Source organism: Micromys minutus, assembly GCF_963924665.1.
Source record: "Micromys minutus genome assembly, chromosome: 8".
In the NCBI taxonomy this organism is placed as follows: Eukaryota; Metazoa; Chordata; class Mammalia; order Rodentia; family Muridae; genus Micromys; species Micromys minutus.
The window spans coordinates 32,893,876-32,912,819 of NC_137977.1; the positions used below are offsets into that span (position 1 = coordinate 32,893,876).

An 18,944-nucleotide genomic window follows, 5' to 3' on the forward strand; every position below is an offset into this window, starting at 1 on the left:
ATGGTTTACAGTTTAAGGGAAGGGTTGAGGCACAATACATACAGAGATGGACAGATACTGGCAGTATATTTATACAATGGAGACATATAAAGCAGGGAAGCTGGATCATGAGGAGTTTCCAACTTAAAGGCGTTCAGGGAAAGACTTCCTTAAAACTGATACTTGAGCAGGAAGGGACCAGAGATGTCAGGTGCATTCATTTTGGAGATACATTAAGTGGAGGAAACATTAAATGCAAAAAGTCCTTGGGATGGATACGATCTTAATGTCTGAATTAGAGCATAGACTGGATGTGACTGTAGAGAAGATGGGCAGGCTGCAAATCCAATGGGCTTGGCAGGGGCAGGGGAGATAGAGACAAGAAACAGATGAACTCTAACAGGTTCTGAAGGTAAAGCTGTCAGAACTGCAAACAGATGGGCTGGATTGGGAGCAAAGGCTGGACCTGTAGAGAGAAAGGGCATGCAGCGTGAATCTAAATGCAGCACCTGAGAACACATGGGAGACTCAGGGATGCAGACTGGCATGCTACTGGATAGCTCTGCAACAAAAATACCCATTTCCAACTGAACAGTGCTTCCTGGAGACTAGACGTTAGCAGTGTCAGGACTTATGTTCATTTCCTATGATTCCACAGTTCCCAAGAACTATGGGAGTTAAGTTCTTCTACAATTGCTCTTAATGGCTTTCCCGTTTGATCTTTCATGCACTAAAACTAAGAAAACAAGTAAAACCAGTGTATTTTCACTCCATTATTTCTGAAACAAGGAAAAAACAAAACAAAAACAAAACCCAAAACAAAACAAAGAACCCGAACACCTTCAAACTAAGAAAACCTGCAGACTCCATTGCAAGTGTCATGGATCAAACACTTCATTGCAGGGTTTTTGTTTTCGGATCCTGGCGCCACAATCCCCTAAAAATGGAAGCAAAGACCTACACTTTAGCCACTGAGAACATCACCACACCTAAGCTTTTAATTACCAAGTGATAAGCATCTGAGGCTTTATTCAGTTTTTAATCACCCAAGGGCTTCGGACACTCATTAGCCATTTTTCACTTTTTAATTATCTGAGGTACTAGGGGTTACCTCGGGGCTTGCATTTTCTTTTTACCCCACATGAATCCATATGTTCAACATTAATCTCCCACGCATTCCAAGTGTGTTCTGTTACCTTCTGTACAAAAGCCAAAATATTTCCTTTGCTGCTTTTGAAGTAAAGCACTCCTAACTCTGTTACTAAACAGAAACATGACCCTCCACACCCTGCCAATTCCCCTTCCAGGCCTCATAATCACAGAATAGAGGGAACATTTGTGTCATGGCAGCATGCAGCTAGGTGCTGTCACACCTGTGACTTTCTGTAAGTGTTCTTAGGAGGAGGGAGTCTCCTGGAGTCACTCACACAGACTTTGAGAGTTCAAAATCCCAATGAGTCCTGAAGGAGTTGGGGCTTGAAGAAGTGAAGGTGTTAGTGAGTCCCTGGAGGAGACAAAGATCCAACAGGAAACCAGGGAGTCACTAATTCAGCACAGGTCAAAAGACAGCAAAATGCTCCAGGAGAGTATTAGGACACAATCCTAAGTTTTTCCCAACATATTATAAGACCCGGAACAGGAGCTGGGAGCTTCCTAACTATTCTTATTTCCATCCCCCTGCAGTATGTAATGCCACCGGCTGTAAGCTATACACGTGAACTGGCTAAAGTTATGAAATCTGAGGCAGTGCTTAACAATGTTCAGTTTTCTCATCTGGCTAGAGACCATGACAGAAGCCCTTTAATGTCAAAATGTCTAGAAATCAGACTCTAGGAAGTACCCAATCTTAATTTGATTAGTGATAAATCACTTTTAATTTGCATTATCTCCTAAACATATATATAAAATCTTACTATGAAACCCTTAGATAAATAGTTTTAAGGACAGGACGGGATGTTCTACCTGTGTCCTATGTACTGCGGGTGCTGCTGTGCCTCTGCACAGTGACATCAAGTGTGGCATCACTACACCGGTCGTATACATGAACACTGACAAGAGAAACTGAGGGCTCAGTTTCCTTCTTCCTAAACTTCAACTGCACCTGAGAGACTTTATAACATCCATTCACCAACACCGACGGGCTCCCAGAGAGTTATGAAATTTACTTGGGCAAAGTTTAATAGACAATATAAAACAGTCTGATAAAACGTCCTGAGTGCTAGGCTGCCCTATAGTCCTCAAGGCTACTGGGGAAAGAAAATAAATACGATATACATATTTAGTTAACTTTTGACTTTATGTGGTAATACGTTATTCTGATAAAAATGTTACAAATTCAAATTCAAGTTTATTTTTGATTTCATAGAAGTATAAGCATTCCATCATCTTGAATGAATACCAGCCAATAATAAATCCAACAGATTTCTCCTGTTAAATATCTACCATTATGTTCTTTCAGGTACCTCTTACTAGGCAAAGCTCGAACAGATCTTTCCCTTTCCAACTGACATTGTTCATAAATCAATACGTCCCAGCTTTCAAGATGTAAGGTGTTTTCCTAAGTCTGTATTGTGCACAACTCACTGTTCACAGTATGAACTCACTGCAAGGGGTGCTGGGAGAGGGGATGGCCAAAATTCACATTCCTGGGCAGAAGACGTGACCAGCACTGTACTGTGTGGTTCCACAGCTTCTCCCATGGCCCACGTGGCTGAGGACTACTCTAAAGCACACTCTAGGGCTTTTAAAAGTTAAAACGAGCCAGGTGTAGTGGTGCACAACCTGAGTCTGGCACACGGGAGCCTGAGGCAGGTCAGCCTGAGTGACACAGCCAATCTCAAAAGCAGAACAAAAACAAGGGTAGTTAAGGTCTCTAAGGTTATTCTTTTGATAAAAAAATACATTTCTATCATCACCTTTGAAAATAAACACTTGGAATCCTTACATGCTACAAACCTTGTAATCTTCTTTGGACATGTCATTTATTGGAATGCCTTTTTTCAGAGAACGGAAGAAGAGTTAATTTCACGTTTTTGAGACAGTCTTACTCTCTAGGCCACACTTCCCCAATGCTAGGTAAGGGTGCACTGCCATGTGTGCTTCTGGATGGAAATCTTTAAGGCTCCTATGGAGCAAGCTAAGGTGGCCTATCTATCTCAGCACTCAAGAGGTAGACGGGCACACCGATCTCTGTGAGTTCCAGGCTAGGCAGATCTACACAGTGAGACACAGTCTCACAAACAAGCTTGACATGAAATATGTAAGAAAAAGGTTATGTTCTCATGAATTCAATGGAATCTGGGTTTTAGAAATGAAGCTACCAACCCATTTACTATGATCAATAAAGAAAGTGCTCTCTATAGTTAAAAAAAAAAAAAAAAAAAAAAAAAAGGTTAAATGTCAGCTTAAGCAATGACCAGGCTAACGTCACCAGTGACAGATGCACTTTTTCATGATGGCATGAAATACACATAAGGCTGGACACTATTTTTCAACCATTAGCTCTGAATGCTTTCCACTTAGAAAACATTATGAACACTAAATGAACGCTGGAGATGCAGCCCAGCAGAGCCTAGGAAATGATCTAGGCTGTAAAACTACAAACTAAAAATACAGAGATGAGAAGTGAGGACTGGGATAAAATGGGAAACTTGGTGTTGCTTGGTCTCCCAAGTCTGCTCCTCTGACACAGCAGCGGCTCTAGAAGCTCTCTGGGATAAGTTCTTCTGCAGTCCCGTCTAGTTTGGACTCCCGGTCCCGTGCTCACGCTCAGGTCTCCTGAGCACTGAGGTTACAGGTGTGGATCACAATGCCCAGGACGAAGCTCAAGAACCATAAATGACAGGACTGGAAAGAGCTGACATTGCTCACGTTTGTAAACGGCTTCCCTGCATGATTAATGTTAAACTGCCCATCCCTAACCCAGCCAGTGTGTCTGTCGGCACAGCTGCCTTCCGGATCACACATTAACTAGAAATTCAACCACCTGGCAAAGATGTCAAAACTGTTAAGCCTTCTTGCCAGTTGGCTGCCCTCTACTGGACAACTTCAGACAGTGCCCTTTGTTACAGATAAGTGTAAACATTCTACATCCCAAACAGAGGTCCACTGAATAAGTTAAAAAACTAAATTACCTCAAAATACAACCCCTTCAGTAAATTGGTTTTTATCATGAAATCAACACAGTGCCAATCCCACAAGTAAGTAACTTCAGTCATCCTGAGATCCTGAGGCACACACAGAATTCCAGTCTCCTTTCTGACTCTGGAGGTAGAGCTGAAACATTAGGGTGTGGGGTAATGGGGCACACTCTAATGGCAATCTTTCATGATGATTTTATGGTGACACAAATCTCATTCGTTATTCTATTTACTCTATGATGTTTTCTTACACATACACAAGTCATAACAGATTCATGCTGAATAGTTGATAGTCAGTAAGTCTCTTTCCACAGCATCAACACTTCTGAATTTTTTTCTTCTGTGAAAATACCCAGTTGTTCATTTGTGGCTTATCCCCATGCCTGTGATTTGCAGTAATGTAGGACCAGTTTACCATCACTGCCAAAACACTACAAAAAGAAAAAGACAACATATCAAAATGCAAATTCTGTTAGATTAGAAAAGTTCTATTGGGCTGGTCAGATGGCTAAGCAGTTAAGAGCACTAGCTGCTCTTCTGGAGGTCCTGGGTTTTAATTCCCAGCAGCCACAGCGGCCCATGTCCATATATAAAGTAATTTGATGCCCTCTTCTGGCATGCAGTTGTATATGCAGACAGAGCACTCAAAAAAACCAAAACCATAAAAAAAGTTCTATAACATACTACCTTTTTCAAAAGATGCCTGTTGCTATCACATATTTCACTATTTATAAACATTCAACCAAACCAGGGTGCCTTGGGTATGGGCTTAAATCCTGTCATGGCCTTCACAAGCTCTCTGAACACAAGGCACTTCATCTCTTTCCCCGCAGCGCTAGTGCATCTGTTAATGATCACTGCCAGGAAGCAACACTGTTGAATAAGGTCATTTTAGTGCATTTTTATCAAGTTTTTTGAGCTCTCAATTATAGACAGTAATGAATAATGCAGAAGTAATACAGATTAGACAAAATTTCTAAGAAAAGGAAAAAAAAAATCAACTTTTAGACAGAACTTATTCCTTGACTGTTTAAGCTTAACTTATTAGGACTTTACTCTGAAGGTGTTCATGATAGAACAGAACAAGGTTCTCTTCTCCACTGATAATTAAGATGGCATGCTATCTCTTATAGATGTGAATTAATAATTCACACTATACAATAGACATGGTACCAGTGGACTGAGGTCACTTACCTCATAAAGAGTCCCAACTTCTTGGTCTGGGGAAGGGGCAAAGGATTGATTCACATAAATAAACTATACAGAAGGAAAAAAAAAAAGTGTATTCAAAATGGTATCCTACAATACAAGGCTTTGTTCCCAGCTTAAATATATGTAGAATACAGGGCCCCAAGTGCTGGAGACCTGAACTCAGGCCATCTTTGTAAGTGGAAGGCACTTTATAGACTGATCTATTTCCTCAGATAAATACATTTTAAGTAATTTTTCACAATAGGTTTTGAAAGGATATTCAAGACACTATATACATCAAAATGCACAGGATTACCAATGAGTTCATGGCCAGTCTACACAGTGAGACTACTTCAAAAGAAGAAAAAAAATCTCACTGAGCTATAATAAAGGATAAAATTTCTTCTAATTATTTCACATATGCAGGTAAAAATTAATAATTTGATATTAGGCATTTGGGTAACTTGCATACATTTTCCTTTCTTTTTGACCTTTACTACTTTTGAAAAATTTCAGGGGTACTAAACTTCAAGCTGGACACTACTAGTATTAAATTACTTGCAGACAAAAAGAATTCATTGTTCCAGACATTAGTTTAATCTGTTTAAATTAAAATATTTCTAGTACTTAAAAAATTCCTAAAGATATTAAAGCAAAAAGTCACAATACCAGAGATACCTTTGATCAACTTTTTAGAAAATAGAAGGAAACTGGAAGGTAACATCCAACATTCACGTCAAGATCTAAGTATAAAATATTTTAGGCTTAATAATCTTGTTTCTCTTTTTAAAAAGAAACCGTGTGTTTTTTTAGACAATAATAAACATTGGTTAACTTTTTTCTACTACACTAGGCAGTTAAGAGTCCTGGACCTAAATACAAATAACATTTCATAGCCTATCCTATGTATACGAATGGTACTGGAAATAAAAGTATTTGCATCTCATGGGACTACTAAAAAGATAACATACCAAGCAGTAGATAATGCCAAGCATAGCTATGTGTTTTAGTGATGACTTAGTTTCATACTAAGTGATTACATACCACGGCCCTGTAAGAGTCTACCTTCATGTACTGTGCTTAGTTTGCAAAACCATACTCAACAATGCATTTCTCAAATGGCTCCATTGTTAAACGATATGAATGCTTGATATGCAAGCATGAAGACTTGGGTTCTATCCTTCATATTATCCAAATCTCATTCCAGAGGTTCTCAAAGAGTCTTCTGATACAGTAAGTAGGTCTCACCACCAAGACATGGAGAGAACACAGGCAGTATGTCGCTTTGTGTGCACATGTTACTCACACGGCCTAGATGCTACTGTGGATTTCTATAGCAAGCAATCATTACTGTCTTCATACCAACTGTTCTGAGGCCACCAGTTTAAGAAACTTTTTGATGAAGTCAATGAGTCCTTGGATGGTCCGGGTTCGCTCCACAGCCCATTTCTTTGTTTTCATTATAGGAGTGTCTCCTACAGCCTTCAGCAGGATGTCAACTTAAAAAAGAAAAGACAACTGTACTGAAACATCTGATGAGAATGTGATGTCCAACAGTTCAGAAAGCTTAAACCTTTTATCTTTATAGTCATTTAATTATTCCTCTGGAGCTATGTCAGAGATGTAAAAATATTAGACTCTTCCACTGTTTCCCCCTTGACCTTACAGGACACTTTGGCAAAACAGTATTCTAAAAATAAGAAATAGAACTGGCCATGATATAAAACAATACCCGAACAGCCAAGAGAAACAAATCTCTCACCCTTTCTCCCACCTAACTGGTGGTTAAAGGTAGAGTTCAGGTGATACTTCTGTGGCCACTGTGACATGGCATACCTTTCTGGAGAGCAATATGGCAAGATGCACACATCTAACATATAGATACACCTTGACTCAACATACTACTTAGAGTCTTAAAAAGCTTGAGATTTATAAAGATTCACTTAGAAGGATGTCATCTTCATCAAAGCATATGTTTACAGAAAAAGCAGGAAATTTACATTCAACATATATGAATGAGATAAAATAAAGAATGAGATGCTTTATGATAGAATTTATAGAGAACACATTCCAAACTGGGTCCAAACTGTGGCTCTGTCACTGGTTAGAGCTACAAGCTCTGTAATCTTTCATTCTTAAAACCCTATAACACACCTACCTCCTCTCGAGGTTGATGTGAGCATGAAGTGAGTTAATGTATGTACTCAACAGTATGTATGTATGTACACCCAGGCATGTCTTATAGTCACTGAGATGTATAACATAGCTGTTTGAAACCACATCATAAAAGAGGTTAATAGTTTAAGCTGACAAAATGTACAAAATAAATACCAATTTTTATACTTAATTTTATAATAATAATAATAATAATAAAACAACCATTACTATTTTAAAATATGCAATCAGGGGCCCAAAAGAAGTTTCAAAGATTCAAAAACAGATATGTGAGCCAAGCCTGATATCCTTAATTAAGCTTATGTCCCTTTAAGAGACACTAAAAACAAACGCAGCCCTGAAAGAGCTATACTACTACTACTACACTTGCCCCATTTGTTTGTATTCAAGGCTGGGATCAATTTATGCAAATTTCCTCCTGAAGCCAGGCATGGTGATACAAGCTTTTAATCCTAGCCTCAGGAGGCAAAGACTGGTAATCTGGTCTACACAGGGAGCTCCAGGAGATCAAGTTTCCCCCTAAAATAAAGCAGAGGCTCCTAAAACACAAGACGCAGCGTATCTTCCTAAGGAGCAATGTAAGTATCCTTTCACTATGTTGGGAATGCTCACTGAGTTGGAAAGGAAGAAAGACGCTTTTGGTCAAACCATCTTTCATACCTTCACCCCCAGTTCCCCCAACCCCCTGAAGCAATTCATAACTCAGTAGCAATTAGGTACTGAGTTGTACTACTGAAGACAGAAGAGCCAGAGGGCAAGAAGCTAGAAAAGTGTTTATAATAATTCCAGCTGCTATCTTAATCCCCCAAATGATTTGCTTGTAGCCCGGAAGTCTGGTTCCATGTTAGCGTCAGCTGGAGGACAGCTGATACACACAGCAACCAAACTGAAATCTTTTGCAAAGTAGGATCTTAGCACTGGTATTCAAAAGCTCGGTCAGATGAGCATGTCAATGTTACCACCGTGCCACCAGGGTCCTTCCCATCACATTTTCTACAAAAGGGTAAGAATAGGAATTCAATCTGTCAAAACAAGAACACACAAAACAAAACAAGACAAAAAAATTGGATTTTTTAAAAAAAAGTCAACAGTGGTGGTTCTCTTTTTAAATACTCAGAGTAGTACATCATGAATACATGACGGATTTCCTTCAAATGCAAAGTCAGTCTACTTTTTTCCTTTCTTGTTGAGCTGGGTATTGAACTTGGGGACCCTTTGTAATGTTCTACTACAGAGCTCCATATGCCTGCAGCCCCCAGAGCAGGAAAGACAAGTCTCCCAGGCAAAGTTAAGGAGCAGAAACCACACCCACATCTACATTTATGTTTCTGAAAAGAGAACAGCTAAGGGCAGGCAAGGTTTACTTTTTCCTTGAAATATGTTTATTTGTTGATTTTTCTTACAGTCAACTCTAACTACGAAGTGTTCAGTGCAAGTTAATCTGAATTTCCTTTACTTTTCAGTAGCAAGCACAACCCTAAAGCAATACAGAGTTTGAAGACAAGTAGTTCAAGTAATTCAATTTGGTACAAAGGCATGAAAAATTAGCAAAAAGGTAACAGCTATACCTTTACCTTTCCCTTAGCATTCTCCAGTGTCCACAGTTCCAGTTTTTTTTTTTTTTTGTTCTTGATCTAAAGAATGAATTAATATTCAGTTGGAGTACCCCCCTCCCCCCCCCGGAACTTACCAGAATTCGTGGATTGTATCCCACTGGTTATTCCTGTTACCTTAAACTTTAATCCCAGTAACCAGTCTTGTATTAAATACATGGAGCTACTGAGATCTTACTCGGGGAATCCCACCTTCAAAGACCAGAGCTGTAAAAGGTGCGAACGATGGGGAGCCCGGGTACCTGGATCACCTAGGCACTCAACAGCCGTGCAGACTGGTAAGCACTTTTGTGAAACCCGAAAGGTTTTCACATCGTTAATACATTGTTATCATGTCTTCATACATTATGGGCATAAGTCTGTCTCCTAAGCCTAATGTATCCTGCAAACCGTTTTCAATCTATGCTGCACTTGTAACCCCATGACGTATGCCCACATCTTTGCCTGGCTAAACTCCCGAATATGCACTTATCTTCACCACACGTGGCCTTGAGACCTGAGTCCCCTACTCTTCTGTACAGATAGATACTAACATCCAATGGTCTTGACAGTTGTTTTAAATCAACTCTAACCCTTCCCCATAAAAAGAACCTCAAAAGCCAGTGAGATGCTGTTCTCTAAAACCCCGAGTTGTCTGCCCGGTCCCTTGTGCATTTCTAAATACAGCTCGGTTCCATGAGACAGCCGGGTAAATGTACCGCCCCCTCCTCCCGCTAAGAACTAACACTTTTGCTCAATTCTAAGAGTAGAAAGTGCACCTCTGGGATGCACCCTTTTTTAGCTTTTGATTCTTTACGGGCCACCACTCCAAGAAACGCTATTAAGTCTCCTGCCTCCGCCCACAAACGGATGTTGACATTACTTTTTTTCTTGGTGTCTCCGGGAGGTTCCTCCGTACCGGGCGAAACTGCAGCCGAAGACGGGGGCTCTGGGGTGGCTGTTTCCGGAGAGAGCTCCAAAAGGCTCTCGCCGCCCGCAGCGGCCGTAGCCGCGGGGAGCTGCAGCACAGTCTCTGGGTCTTCCGCCATCTTGCTTGCTGAGAGTCGACGGCGGAAGTGATGTAGGAGCGTGAAGGGGTTGGGTCTTGCTACACGAAGCGTCGTGAATCTGGTGTCTGGCAGGTGGGAACCAGATTAGCAGTGAATTTTGGGATGTCTAGAGAGCACTCCATGTAGACAGTCTGTTGGAAACCGGTAGTTAATGAAGTACTGAATGTCATCTAGTCGTAGCGAGTTCTGAAGGGCTTCCGTGATGAGCCTCTATGAGCGACCATATGACCATGTACCCCTCCGGAGAGTCGGCGGGCCCGGGGACGCTTCCGGTTCCTTCTGGCCCGCCCCGCCCAGGTCCCTCCTCCAGGCTCCGCCCCTCGGCGCGGGAGCGCGCGCGCGCGTGCGGGAGGGGGCGGGTGGGGAAGCAGCGGCAACAAGCTCCCGGAGGCGAGGCTCGCGCGCCCGCCCCCGCCCTGGCCCCAGCGCCCACCCGGTCGGCCCGGCCCAGCCATGATCAAGGCCATCCTCATCTTCAACAACCACGGGAAGCCGCGGCTCTCCAAGTTCTACCAGCCCTATGTGAGTATGCCCCTGCCGCGGAGCCGGGCGAGGGCGAGCGCCGGCGCAGGGCAGCGCCCAGCGGCTTCCTCAGAACGACCCTCGCGCCGCCGCGGCCCTCCCGGCGTCCGACCTCTCGCGCCGCTGGCTGTCAGCTCTGGCGGTGGGGAGCCGCTGCCACTCCCCGCCGGCCGCTCGCCGTGAGCGGGCGAGGCGGTTTCTCCGCCTCAAGGGGCGCTGCCCACCTGCCCGGTACCTCAGCCCGGCCCCTCAGTCCCACACTGCGGCCGCGCCGCTGTTTCCTGTCGGGCGACCGCAGGGGTTAGCCGGCGCCCAGTCCCGCTCCCCCAGCCCAGGCTGGCCCCGGTGGACTGCTTTCTGTCGTCTGCGGACAGATGGGCCACTGTGTCCGCCCTAATCCTCTCCGAGCTCAGCAACTTTGGCTCGCCCCACGCCCTGGCCAGTCTGTCCAGGGTGTTCCCATACGGAAGCGTCCGAAGCCCAGTGTGACTTCCAGGTGGCTATTGAAAAAAAAAAAATTAAGCGGTGGCCTGACGTTTCTCTTGGACTTTTATTTAACCTGCTGTCCGAATTGACTCTTGAAATAACTGGCAGCATAAGTGGTTGACCCGTCAGAAAGGGATTCTGTATCTGGGAATTAACGATTTCATTTTGTATGGCTCTTCTTTTTAAGCCAGAACATATGGACATTTACCTTGGGCTTTAGTTTAAACGAAGTAGCATCTGTGAAAGTTCTCTTCTAGAACCGTGAACATTGTTTAATATGGCTAGGACCAGATGACTTTAAAGTCTCGAAGATAATTTATAAGCGTTTGAGGAGAGATAATAGGTTTCTATTCCTTACCTGAGGGCAAAACGAATACTAGGTCATACACTGAGCTGTCATTTGTAGGGTGAGTATGAGGAGCTGGGTAGCTGTTGTGCTGTCTTGGGGCGTTTTTGCTTTTATAGTGTTGAAAATGTGCCAAGACCAACACTTTATGTGGATGGCCCCAGATGGAAATTATTCCTGCCATTAAAAATGAAATGTGAAAATGTCAGTTTGCCTGAAGTGATAATGCAGTCTGTGGAGGTGTTGGTTGAAGTGAGAAAAGGAGCTGCCTCATTTCCTTAAGTTGCTTTGCTTTCCCTAATGACAAAGAACACTTTGCTCTACTTTTGTGTGGGTTTTAGTGTGGTATAATTTAAATGCTAATGGTCTGTTTAAAAATTCTAGATCATTCTTGAATCCGAAATAAAATTGTAATTGTTTCTTCAGAGGAAAAAAAAATGTCATTAACTTGACATCATTACCTGATTACCTAAAATGTTAATGAGACCTTATTAAGGTTTTTTGCTGTGTAGAAAAGGCTTGATGGCGAAGGCCTGTAATTCCAGCTACTCAGAAAGCTGAGGCAGGAGCATTGGAAGTTCAAGGCCTGGGCTACTGAGTTCAAGGCTAGCCTATGAAGTTTAGTGAGACCTTGTCTCAATACAGAGAGTAAGAGGTTGACCAGTGATTGTACTTGTAACGTCCACAAGGTCCTGACTTCAGTCTGCAGTCATAAAATTAATTATTAAACGTTATTAAATCATTCCGTTATTGAGCAGAATAATGCATCCCTTGGCTAATCTGTAATATGGGAATCACTGGTAGTAGTAAATCATGAAGTATGAATTTAACTTGAAGTCTAGAAATACAACTATCTTTTACCTTTAATTATTCGGTAGCAGTGGAAGCCTGTGTGGCAGTTGAAGGAGCCATTGCCTGAGTGAAGTTGCTGCTGGAGGTTTTAAAAAGTATACTGGCTGTGGAGAGGTGGTGCACCAAAAGCTGTATCTTTGTGTCAGTCTTTACAAATTGGATTTCCCCAACCATGTGCTAGATTCTCTCTCAGAAATAACTGAGAGTAATTTATTTCTTTGTTTCTTGCACTGAACTGTAACCCTTGTGAGGGCAGATAATATTTTTCATTTATGTATTGTCAGTTTGTCATGAATATGTATTTCATGTCTGCCACATGTAGGCACTGTAAATGAACAATTACATCTACCTTCTGCTTTGTGGTGTAACCATGGCTCGTAAATATCCTATATGATATTTCATGTTTTAGTAGTAATAATAAGTGATGTGGAAAAGTAAGGCAGAATAGAGAATATGAGGATGGAAATTTAAAATACTGCAGCCAGGTACATTCTCACCAAAAAGTAACTTTTAAGTAAAGTGTTGAATGTGGTAAGTAAGGCAGCCTTGCAAAGAGATACCTAGAAGAAAGGGCATTCCACATGGAGGAAAATGAGTATACAGACCATGATCCAAAAGCTGAATGCTTGAAGAATGAATGTCAAGAATACAAGCATTGCAAATGGAGGCTGTTGGAGAAGCATTGTTGGAAATGGCATTTGTTTGTGTAGGTCGTTTGAGTGTATCCTTTTTGCATGGCCTGAAATTTCTTTCTTGTAACATATTTAAAATAGAATTTTTGTTCTTTGCCTAGCCCCAGATAGCATATTCATATTTTCTGAAGGAATTCACCTGGCGCTATTCTTGCCTTAGAATTTTATGTTTTATGTTATGATATTCTGTTTCACTGCTCATAATTCCTTAGGATATCCTATAGAATTTTATGTTTTATGGTATGGTGTTCTGTTTCACTGCCCATAATTCCTTAGGTTATCCTATAGACTTTTTGGTAGAAGTTATAATTCAAGTATTTTGTGTTACCTCTAGCAGTCAACATTGAGTCTTTAATGTATTAAGCTTTTTTAAAAGTTAGTTTTTATTTGTGTATGTGCATTGACATGTCTGCATGCACCACATGCATTCATGTGCCTGCAGAGGCCAGAAGGAGTGGGTTCCTCTGGAACTGGAATTTGAGTTGGTTGTGAGCTGCCTGAAGTAGGTGCTAGGAACCAAACTTGACTCCTGCAAGAGCAGTCAGTGCTCTTAATCCAACAATCTTCTCTAGCTCCTGTAGTAAACCATCGACTGTTAAATTTATTATTTTGTGATAAAATTTGGATTAAAAATGATTTGTTAAATTTCCTTTCAGTTGTTAAAATTTAGCTCTTCATTAAGCAGAGATTTTTTGAATCTGTGTATTTAGCATAAAAGTAATGAAGTTACCAAAGTAACTTTACTCATTCCTGGACTAGGGTGAAGGAAGCCTTTAAGATGTGTTCATCAGGACTGGCAGAATGGCTCAGTTGTTGAGACCTTTACTGCCCAGCCTGATGACCTGAGTTCCCTCCATAGAATCCACGTGGTAGAAGGAAAGAGCCACTCTTTTCATGTTGTCCTCTAACCCTTTAGTGTCTCCCTCACACAAGTTAATAAAATGCATTTTTTTAAATTTAAAAAGAAGTATGTATTTAGTAAGACCAGCAGTTTCAAGTTAAGTAAATTAAGCAATATTTAGGGATATTTCTAGGCCAACAGTTTTGAACCTGGCAGGATGCTGTGGTCTGAGTTCAACATTTACAGTTAATACTGACTAACAGTTTGAAAATTGCTTAACTTTGACAACATGTTTCCTTTCTATGATGGGTTTTTACTCTACATTTAGGCTTCTTCAGAATATAACCTTTGTGTGGTTATCTCTCCTCCTTTGTAGTGTAGATGTTGTGCCTCTCAACTGGTGTGTGTCATTTGTGCCACATGAGGTAACACGTGCATTTTGCTAGTCTTTGCTGAGCTAAAGTTTGGGCTCATTCTGTTATAGTCAGATATTATGAAAGTAGACTTAGTACTTCCCTTTTGCCTTCTGTATCTTTGAGATTGTCACTACAGAAGTTCAGAATGTGTGTGTGATGTGTGTGTGTGTGTGTGTGTGTGTGTGTGTGTGTGTGTGTGTGTGTGAGAGAGAGAGAGAGAGAGAGAGAGAGAGAGAGAGAGAGAGAGAGAGAGAGAGAGAGAGAGAAGCTCTCATTTTATCTTTCTAGGGATACTTGGCTATCACACTCTGGCATAGTGACTTTTAATCTTAATAGTTACCTAGGAATTTTTAATATATACTGATCCTGAGCCAGATGTATTTTTACGTAGCTATTAAGCAAAAAATGCAACAAAACTTCCTCGAGCAACATTTTTGTATTATTGGTAAGCCATAACATATTCTTCAGTGAGTTATGCTAATAAAGTGGAAATACATGAGTTGTTGTACTTGTTTCTAAAGATATTAAAGATTACCACACATTTAAAGTACAAGCAAGACATTTCTAAACTGTAAATGTGTGAGTTACCTCACAATATCATTGTAACTTGTATTAAGTGTTGGGTTGTTTAACAACTTTAGAGTCTAGAAGGTACTCAGTTCTTTAAGTCCTTAAAATATATGATGGGTTTAGAATGTATAGTTTTTCTTTAAGAAATTATATATATACTATTGGTTTCCTTTAGTGACTTAAGACAATGTGGCAGGCAGGATAGTTAAATGCGTTGTTTTCCATCTTGCTTGCTTTTTCCCAGGGCTGGTGTGAAACCCAGGACTTTATGTGTGCTTGGATGTGCTGTACCACTTAGTTGTTAATCAGTGTGGTACCCAGCTGTATTTCCAGCACTTGAACTACTAGGGAAGCTGAGGCAGGTAGATCACTTGAGCCCATAAATTGGAGCCTAGACAATATAGTGAGATCCGGTTTCAAAATTCAGAAAAATTATATAAAAAGGTATAATTAAATGAAAAGTATAATTATCAACATTTCTGACTATTGGATATCAGTACATTTTACTATACATCTCAACTTTTTAAGATGATTTATTTAAATTTATTTTTATATGCATTGATGTGAGGTATTGGATCCCCTGGAACTGAAGTTACAGACAGCTGCGAGCATCCATATAAGTGCCAGGAATTGAACTCAGGTCCTCTGGAAGAGCAGCCAGTGCTCTTAACCATTGAGCCATCTCCCCATCCCCCTCCCCTAACTTTTCAAAGGAAAAAATGCCATATGATTTCTTTTTAAAAATGTTTTTTAAAGATTAATTTTATGTGTAGGCGTGTTTTGTATGCATTAGTGTATACGCACCATGTGCATGCTTGGTACCTGTAGAGATCAGAAGATGGTATCGTGGTAGAGGTGGTTATAAACCACCTATGTGGATCCTGGGAACTGAACCTGGGCCTCTGCAAGAGCAACAAGTGCTTTTTACCACTGAGCTGTCTCTTTAGGCCCTCCATGTGGTTGTTTCTCTTTAGCATTACCTGGGTCTTCTGTGACTGATGCCAGTGCTTCTGAACAGTTCTGCAGGGTAAGTACAGAGCAGTAGATAGGTGACTTCCAGTGCAGCGGGATGACTTCCTCAGAGTGCTTCTGCATTTGCTTTGACACAAAAATTCATCATCCAAAGGCCAGTTTTCCCTTAGAGTAGAAGGGAATTTTATGTATTAATTTTGAATCTTTCCACTCGGCTAAATATAGTTACTTCACACACACATTATCTGTCTCTCTCTCACACACATCATTTTTGAAAATAATGTTTTTAGATCTTTTTCTTCAGTTTGGATTCTTATTGGTGGTTTTAATTTTTATTAGAGCCAGTTTTTAGTTAGGTTCTCAAGCCCTTCTGTGCCCCAGTGACCAAGGTCTTCCTTTTACCTAGTCATGATGGGGTTAATGTTACTAAACCTATGTGTGGATGCCAGAAATAAAGGATGAAGGATCTGGCCAAAGTCTCAGGCTGGCATTATAAACTAGAGGTGGTTGGGAGCTGTGGAAACCGAGGATCCCTAAAATTTTCATAGGATGCCCTTTAAGAAGTAGGGATGTCACCCCACTTCCACTTAAACTTTCTATCAGGAATCCCTTCATCCCACCTTCTTATTTATTGTTGTAATTTATTGATCTTAAAATACGGCATCACAGACTTCTCTTTGGTCAAATCCTAGAGTTCTTCCCATCACTTGCAGCGGCCCCGTGGGGCCAGGTGCTGAGAGGAGCTTTCCCTCTGCTTCACTTATCTCTCTCTTCAGTGGCTCCAGGTTGGGTTCCATTCCGTTTGCACATACCTCCAGAGGCATATCTATTTCATTTAATTGGAGTTGGGAGAGGATCATGTCCTACTTTTTGCAGAGCAAGGGAGGGATATGGGCACACTGAACATACTTCTCTAGCTTGGATACATTCAGGTTGGAGCTGCAGCTATGCAGCTTCCCAGTGTCATAGAAACCTAGGACTCATCCTTTCCTTCAGATGTTTGAAGAATTTATCAACAGAGATGAGAAACTACTGCCTTATGATACTTTTCATTTGATTGATCACTAAAATAACCTGCATTTAATTATTGACTTTTTTCTACCTAGTTGTAATTAGAAAATGTAATTTTTATGAAGCCATTCCTTTAGTATTTGTTATTCATCCTTTCGACTTTATTATAGTTTAATTGATTGTTTTTTTAAACACGGTCTCACTGTGCAGTCAGGCTATCTGACTTTCCATTTAGTCCTGGGTTACCTTGAAATTTGAACCATCTTGCTTCAGTCTCCTACATATTTGAATTACAGGCATATATCACCATTGCTTGCAATAATTTTGTCTCTATTGTTTGTAATGTATGTGTCATTAAGCAATGTCTAGTCTTACTTAATTTTGAGTTTTATGCTAATGGAATGGTTATATATCATTACAGTACTTGATCTTTCAATTCCAGCTGTGGACTGGAATGTGTTTCTCTCAAAATCCAAAGTTGCAGCTCCAACTTAATGGAGTGGTATTGATTGGGTTTAGATGAGAACATGAGAGTGGGGCTGGCTGTCTTGTGGAGTTAGTGTCTCTAACAGATGCTGTCCCCTCTGTCTTTGCCTCATGAGGATAAGTGAGAAGGAGTTCATCCATAGGCTAGGAGAAGAACCTTCCACCAGATATGGCTGCTGGTATTTTGATCTTAGACTTCAGCCTCCAGGATTGGCACAAAATAAACATGCTACTTAGCTACTTAGGCTACCTGTCTGCCTTGTGCTGTCATGACAGGTTGAATCAAGGCACTTTGATTTTTCACATTATGATTTGAAAATTGAAAGGTTTAAGGGTAAAAGTATATCACAGTTTTTTCATTCTGTGAATAGAGGAAATATAAATTATTTCAACTTTTAAAGGGTCATTTTATAACTTTTTTTATAGAACATATTAAGAACTTATATGTATGCCATTGCTGATAGTTGTTTATAGACCTCAAAAAACTGGTTTCATAGGGGATATGTGATATGGTAGTGTACTTAACCTTGCACTAACGAGCTGAGAGCTTCTCTGCATGAAATTTTTGCTGAATCTTAGACATTTGCTAGGGTGGCTCCTTAGAGAGTTGGCATACTTTAACTGATTGTCACTGAATTACTTTGAGGCTTACCATCCGTACATTCGTTTATAGACCATGATATTTCCTTTCCCCTGAAGTTTTTGTTCATGATTTTGCTTACATTTTAATGATTTGGGAAGCTAGTTCTTTTTTACTGGGATAAGGATTGGCTTAGTTGAGTTTAGAAAATATCTACTGAAACAGTTCTTAAGTTGGGGCCTGTTTAAATAAAGATGAATATTTCAGACTAATCTGTATTTTCTCAAGTTTCACTTTACCTGCAAACTTCCAGTTTTCTCTGTTGTCCCTGCATTCAAATATAGTTGGTAATGTTTCACGAGTTACCTAACATTACCCCCCCCCTTCAGTTTAGCCATTTGTAAAGCAGTAGTCTTTGACTAGCTGATGTCTACTTTCCTTTTATATAAGTGTGTCTGAATGTTCTGTTTCCCATTTGGTTTTAAAGACAGAAATAAGTTACTTACATTGTAGTAGTAAACTATAGTCATTTTCCCCCCACTTTTATCAGAAATTTAGTTTTGGCTTCTGTAATTTGAATCTGTTTTCCAAGGACCTTTTCCATAATTTTCCAGGTTAAAATTACTATCCTTACTTTTCAGAAAGTCTTAAAATATTGTTAAACCTGTAAACTTGATGTTAATACACATGAATTATTCTTTCTCAGAGTGAAGATACGCAACAGCAAATCATCAGGGAGACTTTCCATTTGGTATCTAAGCGAGATGAGAATGTTTGTAATTTCCTAGAAGGAGGATTGTAAGTATAGCATTTCGTGGGTTTTTCTGATTTCCAGTGTGTGATAACAGTGTATACTGCTAACTAATTTATGATGAAAATTCCTCATTATAATTAATTAAATTAGGCAACTTCATTGCTACCACTCTTAGGTATAACTCTAATATATATACCTTTTAAGATATGCAATCTTCCTAAAATTTTTATGTTGTTTTATATAGAGTTAATATAGTCATATAGTAGAATT

The 18,944-nt window shown here is 40.4% G+C and overlaps 2 protein-coding genes across 5 annotated transcripts in view; one reads left to right on the plus strand and one right to left on the minus strand.

Moving 5' to 3' along the window:
- Positions 1-141: 141 nt before the first annotated feature.
- ATG12 (autophagy related 12) lies at positions 142-10,267 on the minus strand (the record flags this gene model as incomplete). Of its 3 annotated transcripts, XR_013975097.1 has the most annotated exons (5): positions 9,960-10,254; positions 6,672-6,808; positions 5,313-5,375; positions 4,376-4,549; positions 142-916 (listed from the first exon to the last, which is right to left on the minus strand). XR_013975097.1 is itself a non-coding variant. In XM_080919866.1 (4 exons), the coding sequence occupies exons 1-4, from the start codon at positions 10,123-10,125 to the stop codon at positions 4,490-4,492; spliced, it is 426 nt and encodes a 141-aa protein (XP_080775992.1). In that variant the 5' UTR covers positions 10,126-10,254. The 3 variants fall into 3 exon arrangements, 2 of the variants coding, with proteins under 2 accessions (XP_080775992.1, XP_080775993.1); XM_080919866.1 differs by lacking the exon at positions 142-916 and having other exon boundaries at positions 951-4,549; XM_080919867.1 differs by lacking the exons at positions 142-916; positions 4,376-4,549; positions 6,672-6,808 and having other exon boundaries at positions 5,314-5,375; positions 9,960-10,267.
- Positions 10,268-10,497: 230 nt separating this feature from the next.
- AP3S1 (adaptor related protein complex 3 subunit sigma 1) overlaps positions 10,498-18,944 on the plus strand; it is a 53,106-nt gene continuing 44,659 nt past the window's right edge. For both annotated transcript variants that reach the window (XM_080919715.1, XM_080919716.1), the window contains exons 1-2: positions 10,498-10,668; positions 18,627-18,718. In XM_080919715.1, the coding sequence (XP_080775841.1) occupies positions 10,600-10,668; positions 18,627-18,718 (161 nt within the window). In that variant the 5' untranslated portion in view covers positions 10,498-10,599. The remainder of the gene's footprint in view (positions 10,669-18,626; positions 18,719-18,944) is intronic.